Source organism: Rattus norvegicus, chromosome 1, assembly GCF_036323735.1.
Source record: "Rattus norvegicus strain BN/NHsdMcwi chromosome 1, GRCr8, whole genome shotgun sequence".
Taxonomy (NCBI): Eukaryota; Metazoa; Chordata; class Mammalia; order Rodentia; family Muridae; genus Rattus; species Rattus norvegicus.
In genome coordinates, this window is record NC_086019.1 from 60,452,460 (window position 1) to 60,466,152 (window position 13,693).

At 46.8% G+C, this 13,693-nt stretch overlaps 1 protein-coding gene across 1 annotated transcript; it reads left to right on the forward strand.

Annotated features, from left to right (window-relative positions):
- The first annotated feature begins 959 nt into the window (after positions 1-959).
- On the forward strand, positions 960-2,545 carry LOC134485044 (sperm motility kinase Y-like). The gene has a single exon (XM_063280858.1). The coding sequence runs from the start codon at positions 1,001-1,003 to the stop codon at positions 2,528-2,530; it is 1,530 nt and encodes a 509-aa protein (XP_063136928.1). The 5' UTR covers positions 960-1,000; the 3' UTR covers positions 2,531-2,545.
- The last annotated feature ends 11,148 nt before the right edge of the window (positions 2,546-13,693 follow it).

Sequence of the window (13,693 nt, forward strand, 5' to 3'; positions counted from 1 at the left end):
CCCCATAATATCAGTTTAAAGGCCTATGGAGATGGCTGGCTGCCTATTTCTTGATTGATTGATTGATTTTTGGATGACTTCAAGAGAAAGAATTAGGTCACATATTGCCACGCCACTGGCTATTTCCTTATTGGGGTTTTGTTTTTTGTTTTATTTATTTATTTATTTATTTATTTATTTATTTATTTATTATGGATTGCTGGTTTCATTTTTTAGTGGTTTTTATGTTATCACATGCTATATTACTGCTTTGATTATTTACGGTTCTGCAGTCGGATGATTCACTCTATCTCCATTTTCAATGTCCTGCGGTTTCATCCTTTTACATTATTCCTGTTTCTCTATTTATTGAGTACAAGCAATCATTGGCTTAGACTTGATACAAATTTGCCCTTTGTGACACTTTGACTCTTCGGCCTTTGTTTAAGGTTTACTATTCACTGATATTTAACTGCCTTATTCCTTGTGGTTGGTTAATTTTAATTTTCAGTATTTTGCTCTGGAGAGTTGTGGATTTTTGTGGATCACTAGGTCCTGAAATTCAATGGAGTTTTCCCTTAAGTGTTGGCTTTTTATATTTGTTTGTTTTGTCTTATACTAATTCTTTCTCCTCTCGTTTCTTTCATCTGTTTTTTTTTTCTTCAATGAACATCTATTCATAGTATTGACCATCTTTGGCCGCCCAATCCTATTGTAGTATGACGATTTTTATTTTCATCATTGCATTTAGTATGTGTGTGCTCTTGGCTTTCTCTTTTGGGGTTGGTTATTTGGGTGGCTTTTACTTATGACTCTTCATATTTTCCCCTTAACTTTTTCATAATTTTGCTCTATTTTTCTAGTCTAGTTTTTACTTTGTCTTTGTTTGTTTTTTTTTTTCTTTTTCTTTTGTTTGTTTCTTTTAGGTACCACAAGTGTAATTTTAGCTCCTATATTGCTCCATCTTTTTCATTATTTGATTCCATTTTTGTTATTTTTAGGTAGCATTAGTACTGATAAAATGCCTACAGAGACTGAGGAGGAGTTACCAACCCCTACACCCGAGCCCAGTATCTCTGAGGAGGGCAACTTCCATTCCCAATACCAAGTATTGGGGACAATTGGGCAAGGGGGCAACGCCAAAGTCCTCCTGGCCCACCACCGGCTCACAGGAACCCCGGTGGCTGTCAAAGTTCTGCGAAAGGACAAGCAGTGGTTCCAGCCAGCCATGATGGAAGCAAACATAATGAGAAAGATCAACCACCCCAACATAGTGTCTCTCATACAAGTTATTGAAAAGGAAACGAGAATATACCTCATAATGGAGCTGGTGGAAGGCCAAGAACTCTACCAGTACATCAGAGAGTCAGGGCACATAGAGGAGGATGAGGCCCGGCAAATATTTGAACAGATATTGTCAGCAGTGAGCTACTGCCATGGAAAGGGGATTGTTCACCGAGACCTCAAACTGGACAATATAATGATTGATAAAAACAAAAAGGTCAAAGTCATCGACTTTGGGCTTAGCACCCAATTTCAACCTGGAAAAATGCTAAACCACCACTGCGGCACGTACTCTTTTGGTTCCCCTGAACTCCTCCTTGGCCATCGGTATGACGGGCCGAAGAATGATATGTGGATTATAGGAGTGGTCTTGTACTGTATGGTAGTGGGAAAGCTCCCATTTGATTCAGTGATCATCCAAGAACTGCAAAGACAAGTAGTGGCAGGGGTATATCCTGCTCCCTGTGGGGTTTCAAAAGAACTGGAGGACCTCCTTAGTAAATTACTGAGGGTAAATCCCAACTTTAGACCAACAGCAAGAAAGGCGATGAAACACCCTTGGTTCAAAGAACACTGGAACGGATTGATAGGTCCCTATGAAGAAATGCTTCCCCTCACACCAGACCCGGCCATTTTGGATGCCATGAAAAGCATTGGATTCCAAGCCTCTGTAGTAAAACACTCTTTAAAACAAAGAAAATATAATGAGGAAATGGCAACTTATTTCTTTCTACAAAAGCAGGCTCTCCAGGGGGATGGCTGCACAGCCCAGGCACAGCAAGTGAGTCCCGTTGTAGCCCCATTTCCTAGCCTTGATCCTGCTGCTGCTTTTAGATTAGAACCAAAGAGGAGTGGAAGCCTGCCAGTCCTTGGCACCTTGCGGGTGTCATCCTCCCATGGTCACGTATCTCACTATGGCCAGAATGCTCATCCAAAAGGAGGCAAAAGATCCACTGTGGCTGGTCATCTCAGGCCTCTACCGATGACACCTACACAGGACCACTATCACAAATATTCCGTGAGTGTCCCATGCATTCAAACAACAAGCATCTTCACTGAGAAGAGTAGCAATAAGGAAATCAAAGAAGACAACCCACTCTCCCACAGAGCCCCATTAGAGGATAAGCCCATCCCCAGCAGGGTCCGGCACAGAGGTTTTAAGGGGTGGACCAGGAATATAGCAAATGCCCTGATAAAGCTGTGTTGCTGCATGCCAAGGAGAAAGAAACCTCGCCTGGGGCAGAACAGAATCTCCCCCCAGAAATGAGCCACAGGGAGAGTCCAGAGAACAAGCAGCAGGCATAGCCCAGGTACCTTTGTGCTTTGTCCTTTTCAGTTTGCTCTATACTGGTCCTTCCTCTGTCTCTGGTTTCCATTTTCCCCACAATTCTTACCTTGTATCAGCTCTAAGTTCTTTATGAGGTTTCCCCAACACCAAGCCTTCTCCCTCTTCTTGATTTCTCCTCTTCCCAGCAGGGACCCAATAGGATTGATGAGTTCCACACTCTACAGAGGTTTCTAGTTGGCCCATCCCTTCAGATGGACTCCAGCTCCCCCTTAGGCCAATAGCTCCCACAGGGTGAGGACTAGAGGGTCATGGGCTCATGGACTCCTCCAGGGGCTACTGATCTTTTCACATGTGGTCATCAATCACAAGTGCTGCAGAGCAGAGTCTTATTTTTTCAAATGTAACATCCCATTCCATTAAGCCTCAAAACTAATTAACAAGGTTTGTCATTGAATAAGTATCAACAACCTAGTTTGTGGGTTATAGTTGATGGTCAGAATCCTGCATGCATGCATATTGTTTTGCATACTGGTTTTTTTTTGTTCCTAAGACCTAGTGATCTATTGAATTTTATAGGTAGTAGTTCTAAATGTTTTCTTTCAAAGACCTCAACTGAGAAGTAGAAAAAAGAAGTTATAATATAGTAAGGCAAATCAAAGCCCCAAATGGTAAGCTAAGAATTCTACCTCACTGTCTTTTTTGCTTGGAATAAATTGTTTTGTCTATTTCACAGTGTCATCTGGAAATTCTTTCATGTCCTCAGTATAAACAGTAGGTGATTTCAGACACATGGCAATGGAAAAGACACCAGCAGAAACTACAGCAGCAACAGGAGTAGCAACAATAGCAGAAGCAGCATTAGGCACAGCAGCAGCAGGAGGAGGAGATCGAGGAGGGTAGGAGGAGGAGGAGGAAGAGGAAGATGAAGAGAGGAGGAGAAAGAAGAGAAGGAGGAGGAAGAGAAGGAAGAGGAGGAGAAAGAGGAGGATGAAGAGCAGGGGGAAGATTTTGATTCCCTGTCCCCGTGAGAATTGCTGATGACTACTTCTGGACACAGATATCATGCTGAGAACTGTTTATCAAAATGATTTAACAGAATATTAATGTTCATAGAAGACATGTCAATGTTCCTGAGGGCATGCAGCCCTGGAAAAGAGAGCCAGATGGCAGAGGCAAGCAGTGTGGAATGTCCTTACTGAGGAAGACCTTCTCAAAGCTGATGATGTAAGAGGTATGAAGGAGCATTTCATGGGAGTCACGGTCCCATGCCCCTGTGTCAGGGCACACAGAGCTCCTAGCCTTGCATCCTGCGTGAGAGGGGACCTGGAATATTCCCTGATCCCCACAGGGTCCTGGATTGCATGGTTCCCCCTCAGTTATGGTCCTCCCTGTGCCTCATGGGGTACGCAGCTTCTACGGGCTGAATTTATATCAGTGATTAACTGGAGCTGGACCACAACCACACCACAGGCAAGCCCTGGGCACTGAGGACATTAAGAGCAACAGACAACATCTCCTCCACTGCTTCTGACTCTGCTCCATAAGGCAAGGCAGCTCCCACACAGCAGGCATCCAGCCTAACTCCCAGCAGGGAGAGTGTGAGATGTCTGTGGATGAGCCCACAGGGACTACAGGATTCTGTGGGAAGACATCTGGTAGCTTCTGGAGCAGCTGCAGCAGCCAAGATACATGAAGTATAGTGGAGGTGAGCTATAGGACCAGGTAGCAAAGAGCCTGCTGTGGCCAATGCTGATCTGAATCCCTGGGTGCAGGCTGGAATAGTCACTCAGGGCTATTAGAGTGAAGGCCAGCCAAGGGCATACAATGTGTCACTAACATTCTTAAAGTCTTGTCCAGGAAATAAACCACTGGCCTTGACCAGTAAAGTTGAGTCCAGACTCATGGGCTACAGGATAGCAGATTGAACTGAGTCTGAATTCCCATGAGTATGACCACTGGCTGCTCCCTAGGCTCAGTATAGATGAGCATGAGAAGGCACCATTGCTGTGTTTGCAGGAGTAGCAGAGAGCTCAGAATACGTGACCCACTCCTAACCCAGACTGGAGCCACTCTGGGGAGGAGATAGCATCATTTGATGGTCTTATGCGGGACACTGTGCTCTGGTTTGTGGCACATACAGCTCCTGTCTTTCTTGCTGACAGTTCAGATCCTCAGCTGGCCTCATCACCGACAGTCCCATGAGGAGTGGGTGTTTGTTTCCTGCTTCACAGTTAGGGCAGGAACAAGCCCAGACGCAGTGAGTAAGGACAGTGCTTCTGTCTTGACCCAGCTTCCTTGTCCTCCCCCCTCCCCCAACTCATATCAGGAGCCACCCAGAGACCTTCATAGGAGTGTGGGTCATGTTAATCGGAATGCACAGCTGGAGATTAAATTCTGGGTAAGGTCTCCATACAGCCCTGGTGGCTCCCACACCCTGCCTACCTAAGTTTTCCCAATTGGGTCCTCAGGGTCGTGGAGAATCTTCTACAGGCTGCCCTGAAGATACAGCCAGTTTCTTGGTAACATTGTGTTTAGCAGAGGTTCTCTGATTCAGGCACAGGGCCTTCCAGTGAGAGGGTTTGCTGAGTAGCACACCAGGACCAGAAAAGTGTAGAGCCCTCCAGTGGTAGACATGAAGTACTGCAGGAGTTTATTTCCTGATTTCTTCACATCTACCTTGTTCTAAAGGCTTTTTGTCAGACACATAGGGACCTAAGAAACTTGAGTTTGAACCCCCATAGGGAACCCAGGACACTAAACCAGCAGCCCTGTTAAACGTCGGCAGAGGACTGTCTGGGCTCTGTGTTTATAGAATGGCTCTAGACTGGTATGAAGACTGATTGACCAGCCAGTCAAGGAGAGTTAGGGACAGTTAGAGACTTGGAGGAGAGCATGAGCGGCAGACACAGCAGAGTCCAGGCCAACAGTGGAACCAGTTCATTTAATAGAGAAGCATATGCCCTCCCAAAAGGCTGTCAGCTTAAGGCACTGCACTGAAGACCTGACCCAATAACATGCCCAATTTACACATCACCCACCTGTGGCTTGTGGAGGGTCCTCAGGGTAGATCCTAAAGTCCATCATGGCTGAAAGGCAGAAGTTTGCACATCATTGCAATGTGGAGGCTACTCTCTGCTGATGGGACCCACACACTCTGTGAAAAAGTTTGCTTAAGTGAAAGTTGGCCGTCCTTGAACTCTCTGGTCTTCCAGGGTAGTGTGTGTTGACCACATGCAGAGCCATTCCTGAAAAACGTAAGAGCCAAAATTCAACAATAGGGAGAGAATCCTGTGCCAGATGGAATCCCTCAGGCCAGTGCGGATTCAGAGACATCCTATGCCATGGCATGGAGGCTCCCAAGAACTTCTAGGATCAATGTGAGCCACAAAGGGGTCACAGTCCATCCTGGGAGAACATTAAAGTATCTGGAATTATCAGGGACCCTAAGGTAGGTTCGTCAGGATATGGAGCTGATGCATGGTGGGATGCTTGGAGGATACAGCCTAAGGCAACGTAGAGGAAAGTGTGTTATGAGAGCTAAGACAGAGCAACCACACAGTCTGAGAACAAGTTTGCTTAAGTGCAATTTGGCTGTCCTTGAACTCTCTGTTCTTCCAGGGTAGGATGGCCTATCGGGCCCAGGACAGAGCGACTATGCCAGAATTACAATGGTCTGTAATAGAGATGGAGAAGGTGTCAGGATGGGACTTGGGCAGTGGATGGAGCTCTATGACTGCAAAGCCTGCCTAGGCTCCAAGGACCCAGAGCTGGCTGCTGCAGGAAGTCCTAGATCACAACTCTGCCGTTCCTCTTCCCAGGTCTTGCTTTTAACTACTGGACCCAACACAAAGCCTCCCTTGCAGGCTTACCAGAGCATGAAAACGAAATGGCCACCTCCTGTAACAAGAAAGACTTCTAGAAGAGGAAGGAGACATCAATACATTCACAAAACTTTCAACTCGAAATCTGTCTTGCCAATAAGTGTGCAGGGATAAAGGTAAAGCAGATATTGAGGGACCAACCAGTCAATGACTGACACAAAGTGAGATCTGTCTCATGTGACAGACACAACCTCTGACGCTATTTATGATATTCTTTCTGATTTACTTACAGACAGAAAAGTAGCACACCTGTCTCCAGAGGCTTCACTCAGCAGCTGAAAGCCACAGCCAATCCTCAGATGGAGCTCGGGAAGTCTTGTGGAAGAGTGGGGGGAGAGTGACAAGGAAACTGGTTGGGATAAAACACTACAAGTAGTCCCCTACCGTCAGATACCTTGGACCATGGAGTATGCTAGAGCCTGTGCAACCAACCCCAGAGCCAGGTTAGCTAACTGCAGTTGGTCTCCATGTGGGTCATCTGACAAATAGATCCAGGACTGTCTCAGTCTGTGTTGCCTGCCATTGGATCTGTTCCCCATACCCGGACTGCCTGATTGTAAATCTGTGGGGCAGAATGTGCTCGGGCCACCTGGGACTAGATGTCCCGGGGTGGTGTGGTACCCAGGGACTCTCCCCTTGTCCAAAGAGAAGGGAGAGCATTATGGTAGAATGGATTTGTAAGGTGGGACTGGGAAGGGAAGAGGGAGAGTGACTGGGATCAGGATGTAACCTGAATAAAGAAGACATTATTGGAAGTAAAAAAGTTAGCCTGGAAAATGGAAAGATTGATAAGTGGCTAAGAGCACTGAATGCTCTTTCAGAGGTCCTGAGTTCAAATCCCAGCAAACACATGGAGGCTCACAAATGTCTCTAATGACATCTGATGCCCTCTCTGGTCTTTCTAAATACAGCTACCCTGTACGTATGCATAACGATAGATTGATTGGATGAATGAATGAATGAATGAATGAATGAATAAATAAATAAATTTTACCTAGACTTAGTTATCAGGCAATGAATAAAATGTCGAGATTATGTTCAAACCCATGTCATGGATTGCCTGGATCTTTTAGATCTTCAGGAAACATCTCAACGAAGAACAAGAGAGGCTGAAGAAGAATGGGGAAGGGTTTGATCCCTGAAGTTCCTCAGTGTCCACTAGCACAGCACTTGTCCTTGGGAGATGACATCTTTCAACTTCCTGCCTGTTGCACCAATCAGTATTACAAGCTCTGTGGATGAACCTGTAAAAGAGGACAGTTGCTCTTGGGCAAATATGGAGGTTCCTGACCTCTCAGCAAGCTCACTGCTGACTTTTGAGGTCTCTGGAGGGTGAGCAAAATGAAGACATACAGGGTAGCCTCAGGTTGAGTCAGTCAGGCCCAGGGGGCTCAGTGGTGTCTCTCAGATTCCCAGGCCCTCCCTGAGATTGAACACACTACACAGTGTAAGAGGATTAGGGGATAACCAGGAAATGCAGTTGCTCAGGTGTCTGGCTCTGTAGGAGGGAAATAAATCACAGTGGGAAGCTTCAGGACAGTCAGGTGACCTGAGCCCTCCACAGAGTCTAAGTCCAGATTCACAGACATTCATCTGTCCGCAAGTCTCCTAAACACAGGCCTTGACTGACCTGCAGTCCAGAGTATGTTATTACACAGTGTCGCTTAGAGAGAGGACATACTTTCCAATTAGGCCTTTTCTGTGTCACACTGAGACTGGGTTTATGGTACAGCTGATGCAGATGGGGACTGGCCACAAGTGGCAGTCTATCGCAGATGAAATAAATAAATAAATAAATAAATACATAAATACATAAATAAATAAATAAATAAATAAATGAATACCCACTTATCTCACTGCCTGCAATCCTCATTGTCACCACAAGGGAGCGCCGCTTTGACCTTCTCAGAAAGAAAAGCTGACTTCCCTCAGGGAAATGGATGGATGGATGGATGGATGGAAGGATGGATGGATGGATGGATGGGTGGGTGGGTGGATGGGTGCGTGGATAGACAGAGAAGTGATTTGACTTAATCAGTTTCTTCCTTTCCTACTTTTCTGGTCGAAAACACACTGAACATGTCTGCTGCAATTGCTTGTTCTTCATTTCTGCTTTCTTTGGCTGTTCATTCAAGGCAGCTCCCTTAGAATCTGCTCATCTCAATAAAGGTCCATCTGTGGAATGTATAGCTTCTCAGTTAGGAGCTAAGGGATTCTTGGAAGGAGTTCCCAAAATCCCCTCTGGGGCAGTTGCCAGTGTTCTCTACTTCAGACAGCAGCTGCATGAAGCAAACACACACCTGTCTGAACATTACAGCTTGGGTGCACGTCACAGTGCACCTGCCCCAGGGTCCTTGCCAGTTGCACATGCCACAGGGCCACAACTACAAGATCCCTTCCCCAGGAATCATGCCCCCTTGCATCTCCCCCAGGATTCCTGCTCTGTTGTAACTGAACCAGGGTCCCTGCCCGGTTGTTCCTGGCTCACGTTTCCTACTCAGTTTTACCTGCCCCAACGACCCTGGCCCACTGCACCAGCCTCAGGGATCCTGTCCCATTGTGCCCACCATGCTGCACCTTCCTGAAAGTACCTACTAACTGTTCCTAGGTGGCATTTTTCAAAATCTAATTCAAAGATCTTGCCAGTCAGAACCCATTGTCTTTAGTAACACCAAGTAGATATTTGCAGGGCTTCCTCACCTACACTTAATCAATCCCTTCTCTCAGTTGTCCATGTGGAAGCAAAGAAACTAGCAGCAGAACATGGATTATTCATCCAGGATATCAGCAGCCCTAGAATTCTCATGAGATGGGCTGCTGTGACTGTGATACAGGGGTGGCAGGGAGGCTTTGACACTGAACAAGCCCAGAGTGCTGCCTCTGCTCACATTGTGCCAGCACCTTAGCCTACCTCTAGATGTCCTAAACTCTGAGAGGAGGAAGGAGATCTTCCTACATAGAAGATGTTCTCTGAATCTGTGCTGGCCCAGGTCAAGCCAGAGTGTTTGCACATGCCAGTTCCAGCCCCTGAGGGTTCTCTGCCTGCCTGGTGTTTTGTTGTGCTTTATGTCTGGCAAGGTGAAGATGTGGCCCATACTAAGAATATCTTTGAAGACAACTGCCCTGGGTTCCCATGCTAAAATTCAATTAGGGACTGACAGGGACCTAAATAACAACAAGACAGTGCCAAGACCATGAGTTCCAAAATCAAGAGCAAATGGGGCCTTGATGCTATCCTGTGCTGATCTGACAGGAGTCAGCACACACAATTCTCCTGCACATCCAATGCCCCTTGGAAAAATCCTCTGTCAAGGGTAAGTGATGCCTCATGAGAATGAACTGTCAGCGTAGGACAAGACACTTGGGACTACTGTCCTGAACTCACCAGTCTCAGATGAATGGGCTTTGAAAAGTTTTCAGGACACAGAATAGGGGTGTGTAAGCAAGTGCAGGTAATCCTTGGGTAACACATAGTTCCTGAGGAGGTTCTGAGAGCTGTTGGATCCACTCCTGGAAAAGGCAGCATCGTGTTCAGGGGGGTAAGAAAGCATGAGCCTGCTGATGTTTTCACAGTATTGCATGGGAACAGTAACAATGCCCTTAGGAGCAGGATGTCCTAACACTCTCAGATCAAGCGGACAGCCTAGAGCCTATTAGGCCCATATCCCAAGAGAATACCGGTCATGTGTGAAGCTTCTATAGCCAGGAAGCTGGAGCAGGGAACATTGACATTGTCTCAGTTAGGGTTTTACTGCTGAGAACAGACACACCATGACCAATGCAGCTCTTATGAGGACAACATTAATGGACACAGGATTGCAGGTTCAGAGACTCAGTCCAGTATCATCAAGCTGGGAGCATGGCAGCATCCAGGCAGTCATGGTGCCAGAGTAAATGGGAGGTCTACATATTCATCTGAAGGCTGCTTGAGGAAGATTGGCTTGCATGTGGATAGGAAAATGGTTTTAAAGCCCATGCCCACAGTGACACACCTACTTTAACAAGACCACGCCTCCTAATATTGCCACTCCCTGAGCTAAGCATATACAAACCATCATAGACATCTTGCAGGAGGGTGGTACTGTTCTATCAGAGAGAAGCCTCTGCTCCCGTTAATATACTGAGGTCAACCCTGGGTAGGGCACAGAGCCCTCCACACATCCTGGGACTCAGGGAGGCATCCTATGAAAGAGCTTTTTCCTAGAAGGAAACATGGGTGTAGGCCTCCCTTCCAGCCAGGCTGTAGGGAGTCTCCAATGCTAAACTCTGTCTTTTTGCAGAAGTGAAACAATGACAATTCACCCTTCACAGTACAGTGAATAGCAAAAATGGTGAAAGGTATAAAAAGAACCAATTAGTACCAGAGCATGAGGATTGGTTTTATATGAAATGTGGGTGGGTGTGGTGCAGTATCCTCCTCCATGTACCCACATGTTCAGTAACTACCCTGTTCGATGCAGCTTTACACAGAACCATCTGGAATCCATTCACTGAGGGACTCCATCCCTGGACTGGAAGCTACAGGTGGGACTTTTGTATCCAGGTCTCCCAGCCCTGGGACAGGGATGCATGGATAAAGTGGAGAGAAGCAGACTGGAATGGTGCAGAGGTTATCCTGCCAGCAACCCCAAGCCCCCACCTGCATGACAATGTAGAACAGCGAGCAGTTTCCCAGCCAGCCTCACTCCCCATTGACAGACTTCTTCCAGTCCCTCCTTATGCCAAGGAAAGAAAAGCAAAAAAAGTAGGGGCAGGGAAAGAAAAATTGCTCTACTCCCAGGAGCCAAGGACAAGCCCCCTCCCATCCTCTTATCTGACCCCATAACCAGCCACAGCCAAGTCCTGGGCTCATCTCTAGAGGCACATGGACCCAGGCAGATGAGCCCTTGAATCACAATCGGCTCCTCAAAAGCATCCTATGGGTGTCAGTCCTAAGTCCATGAATCGGAGGTGCTCTGCACAGCTATTCAGAGAAGCCTTCTCTTGATCTCTGTGAAGATCTCTCTGTTGGATGTCAGAGGAGGGTGTCCATCCAGCATCAATCCAGGGACTGTGGCCCTCTAATGTTTTAGCCCATGTGAACCTCCCCAGAGAGCCCCACCTGTCCTTGTGCAACTCCTCCTTGATCGCCTTTTATAGGAAGATATTTAGAGTCCCTTGCAGGAGGCAGGGAAAATGGCACACAGCTGAGGGTGGTAGACAAAGCTGGGAACACATCAAATATTGAGTTGGTGTGAGGCTCCCTAAGCCATGCTTGGGCAGGTCTGTGCCAGTGATCCTATAAGACCCTTTGATTCTCCCCATGTACACAGCAGGAACCAATTGCCAGGCCTACCCGCTGCCCAGAGCAAAGGGAGATTGGAATTGGATTCCAACCCTGGCCATTCCTATAATACCTGACCTTGTAACCCTTGCTCCCTTTGGGGCTCAACAGTCCCCCTCAAATGTAGACAGCAATGTCTAGATGGTGTTCACAGCTTTTCTAGCCTGAAACTGTGCTTTGTTTGATACTACAAACCAGGAAGTAGGGACTTAAACTTGAGATCACTGACTCAGGCTAGGGAGGACTCCAGGGCACCTGAACTCAGCTGCAAAGGCAGAAGCTGAACCACAGTGAGCAGAGGTGGCACATTTTGCTGTTTCTTTCCTTTTCTGCTCTCAGGCCTTTCAGTGAACTCTACAGATGAGGATCTTTCCTCCCAGGCTTAGTGTCTGCAGCCATGAGAGTCGTCTACAGGGGATTCCAAACCCCAGAAGAGTCTTCAGAAGGAAAACGCTACACACTGCACTGCCCCCAGCACTCTGAGAAACAGAGACCCTTTCTGGGCTTGGGCCAGTCAGTGCTCAAATAGTTAGCTTCTGGCTGCACTGGCTGCTCACAAATAACACAGCAGACTGGGTCCTGTGACCTGGCTGTCACAGACTGTGATTGAGAATTCATTTCAACTGTGTCAGCATAGCCACTCTGTTCCTTCTGGCCCGAGGTTGCACAGAGCTCCTTGTCCTCATACATGCCTCTTCCATCACTGGACCTTAATATTTAAAGTGCGCCCTACACTCTGGATGGACTTGGTTTTCTATACATCATGCCAACCTCTGTGTTAGAGGAAGTGTCTGCCTGTGTATGCCTACCCCTTTATGTGCCTAGGTGTCCATGCATACCACTACCCCATTTTCTGTCAGGGGCCATCCTCTGACAGGTCCTCACGCCTGCATGTCAGACCACCTGTCTTCAAGCCCCAACCCCTCCCCACTGCACAGATGCTGAGCTTATGGGCTTTGCTGATGCATCCAACATTGATGGGGGTTTTGGGGATTGAAACTCAATTCCTTACCCTTGGGAGGCAAGTGCTCTGCCTATCCCTGCAGCTTTGTCTCAGGTGTTTGATGATAACCTAGAGCCTTTCTGAGGATTTATGAAATCAGTGTAATCTTGATGGGTCAGTTTAGAAACACAGCTTTGTTTTTTTTTATTTTTTTAACAGTGTACCATCAGTTTGAGGCTAATCATTCAGAATACAATGAAAAAGTGACACCCTGAGTGTAGACATGACGACTTTGAAGCAGGAGGCATAGAAAACATTCAAAACAGAGAACCGAGGAGAGGTAAACATCTTACAGGCTTTGATTTCTAAAAGCCTTAAATCTCTCCATAGCCCAAGAAGCCAGAGCCTTGAAGCCCTTCCCAACCATGTCATGACAGGTCCTATTGTGACCTAATGAGGAGCGACTGTGAGGCGTCCCAGCCAACAGATGTTAAGCTGTTGCCAGGCCTGGATTTCTTTGAGTGCTTTGAGAGGAGGTGTGGAGTGGAGCCCTCTGCGACTTGTTTGTATCTTGTGAGCTGTGTGTGGTTGTATTGGATTTTACTGTACTGTATATATGTGTATGTATCAGTGTGTGTAAGAGAGTGTGTGCTGAGAGATTTGCCTGTGTGTGAGTGTGTGTACACTTTTGCTTGTGTGTTTGTCAGTATATGTAGGAGTGTGTGAGTTTAGAGGTTTGTTTGTGTGTATGTTTGTATGTGTGTACCACTTCTTTTGTGTGTGTGTGTGTGTCCCTGTGTGTGTGTGTGTGTGTGTGTGTGTGTGTGTGTGTCTGTGATGTCCATTTTTCCAGGTTTACTTGTGTGTAAGTATGTGTGTGCCTGTTCCTACGTGAGTGTGTTTTGTATGAATCTGGGTGTTTGTCTGTGTGTGTGCCTGTGTGTGTGTGTGTGTGTGTGTGTGTGTTTGTGTGTGCACGCACGTGCCCATCCCCT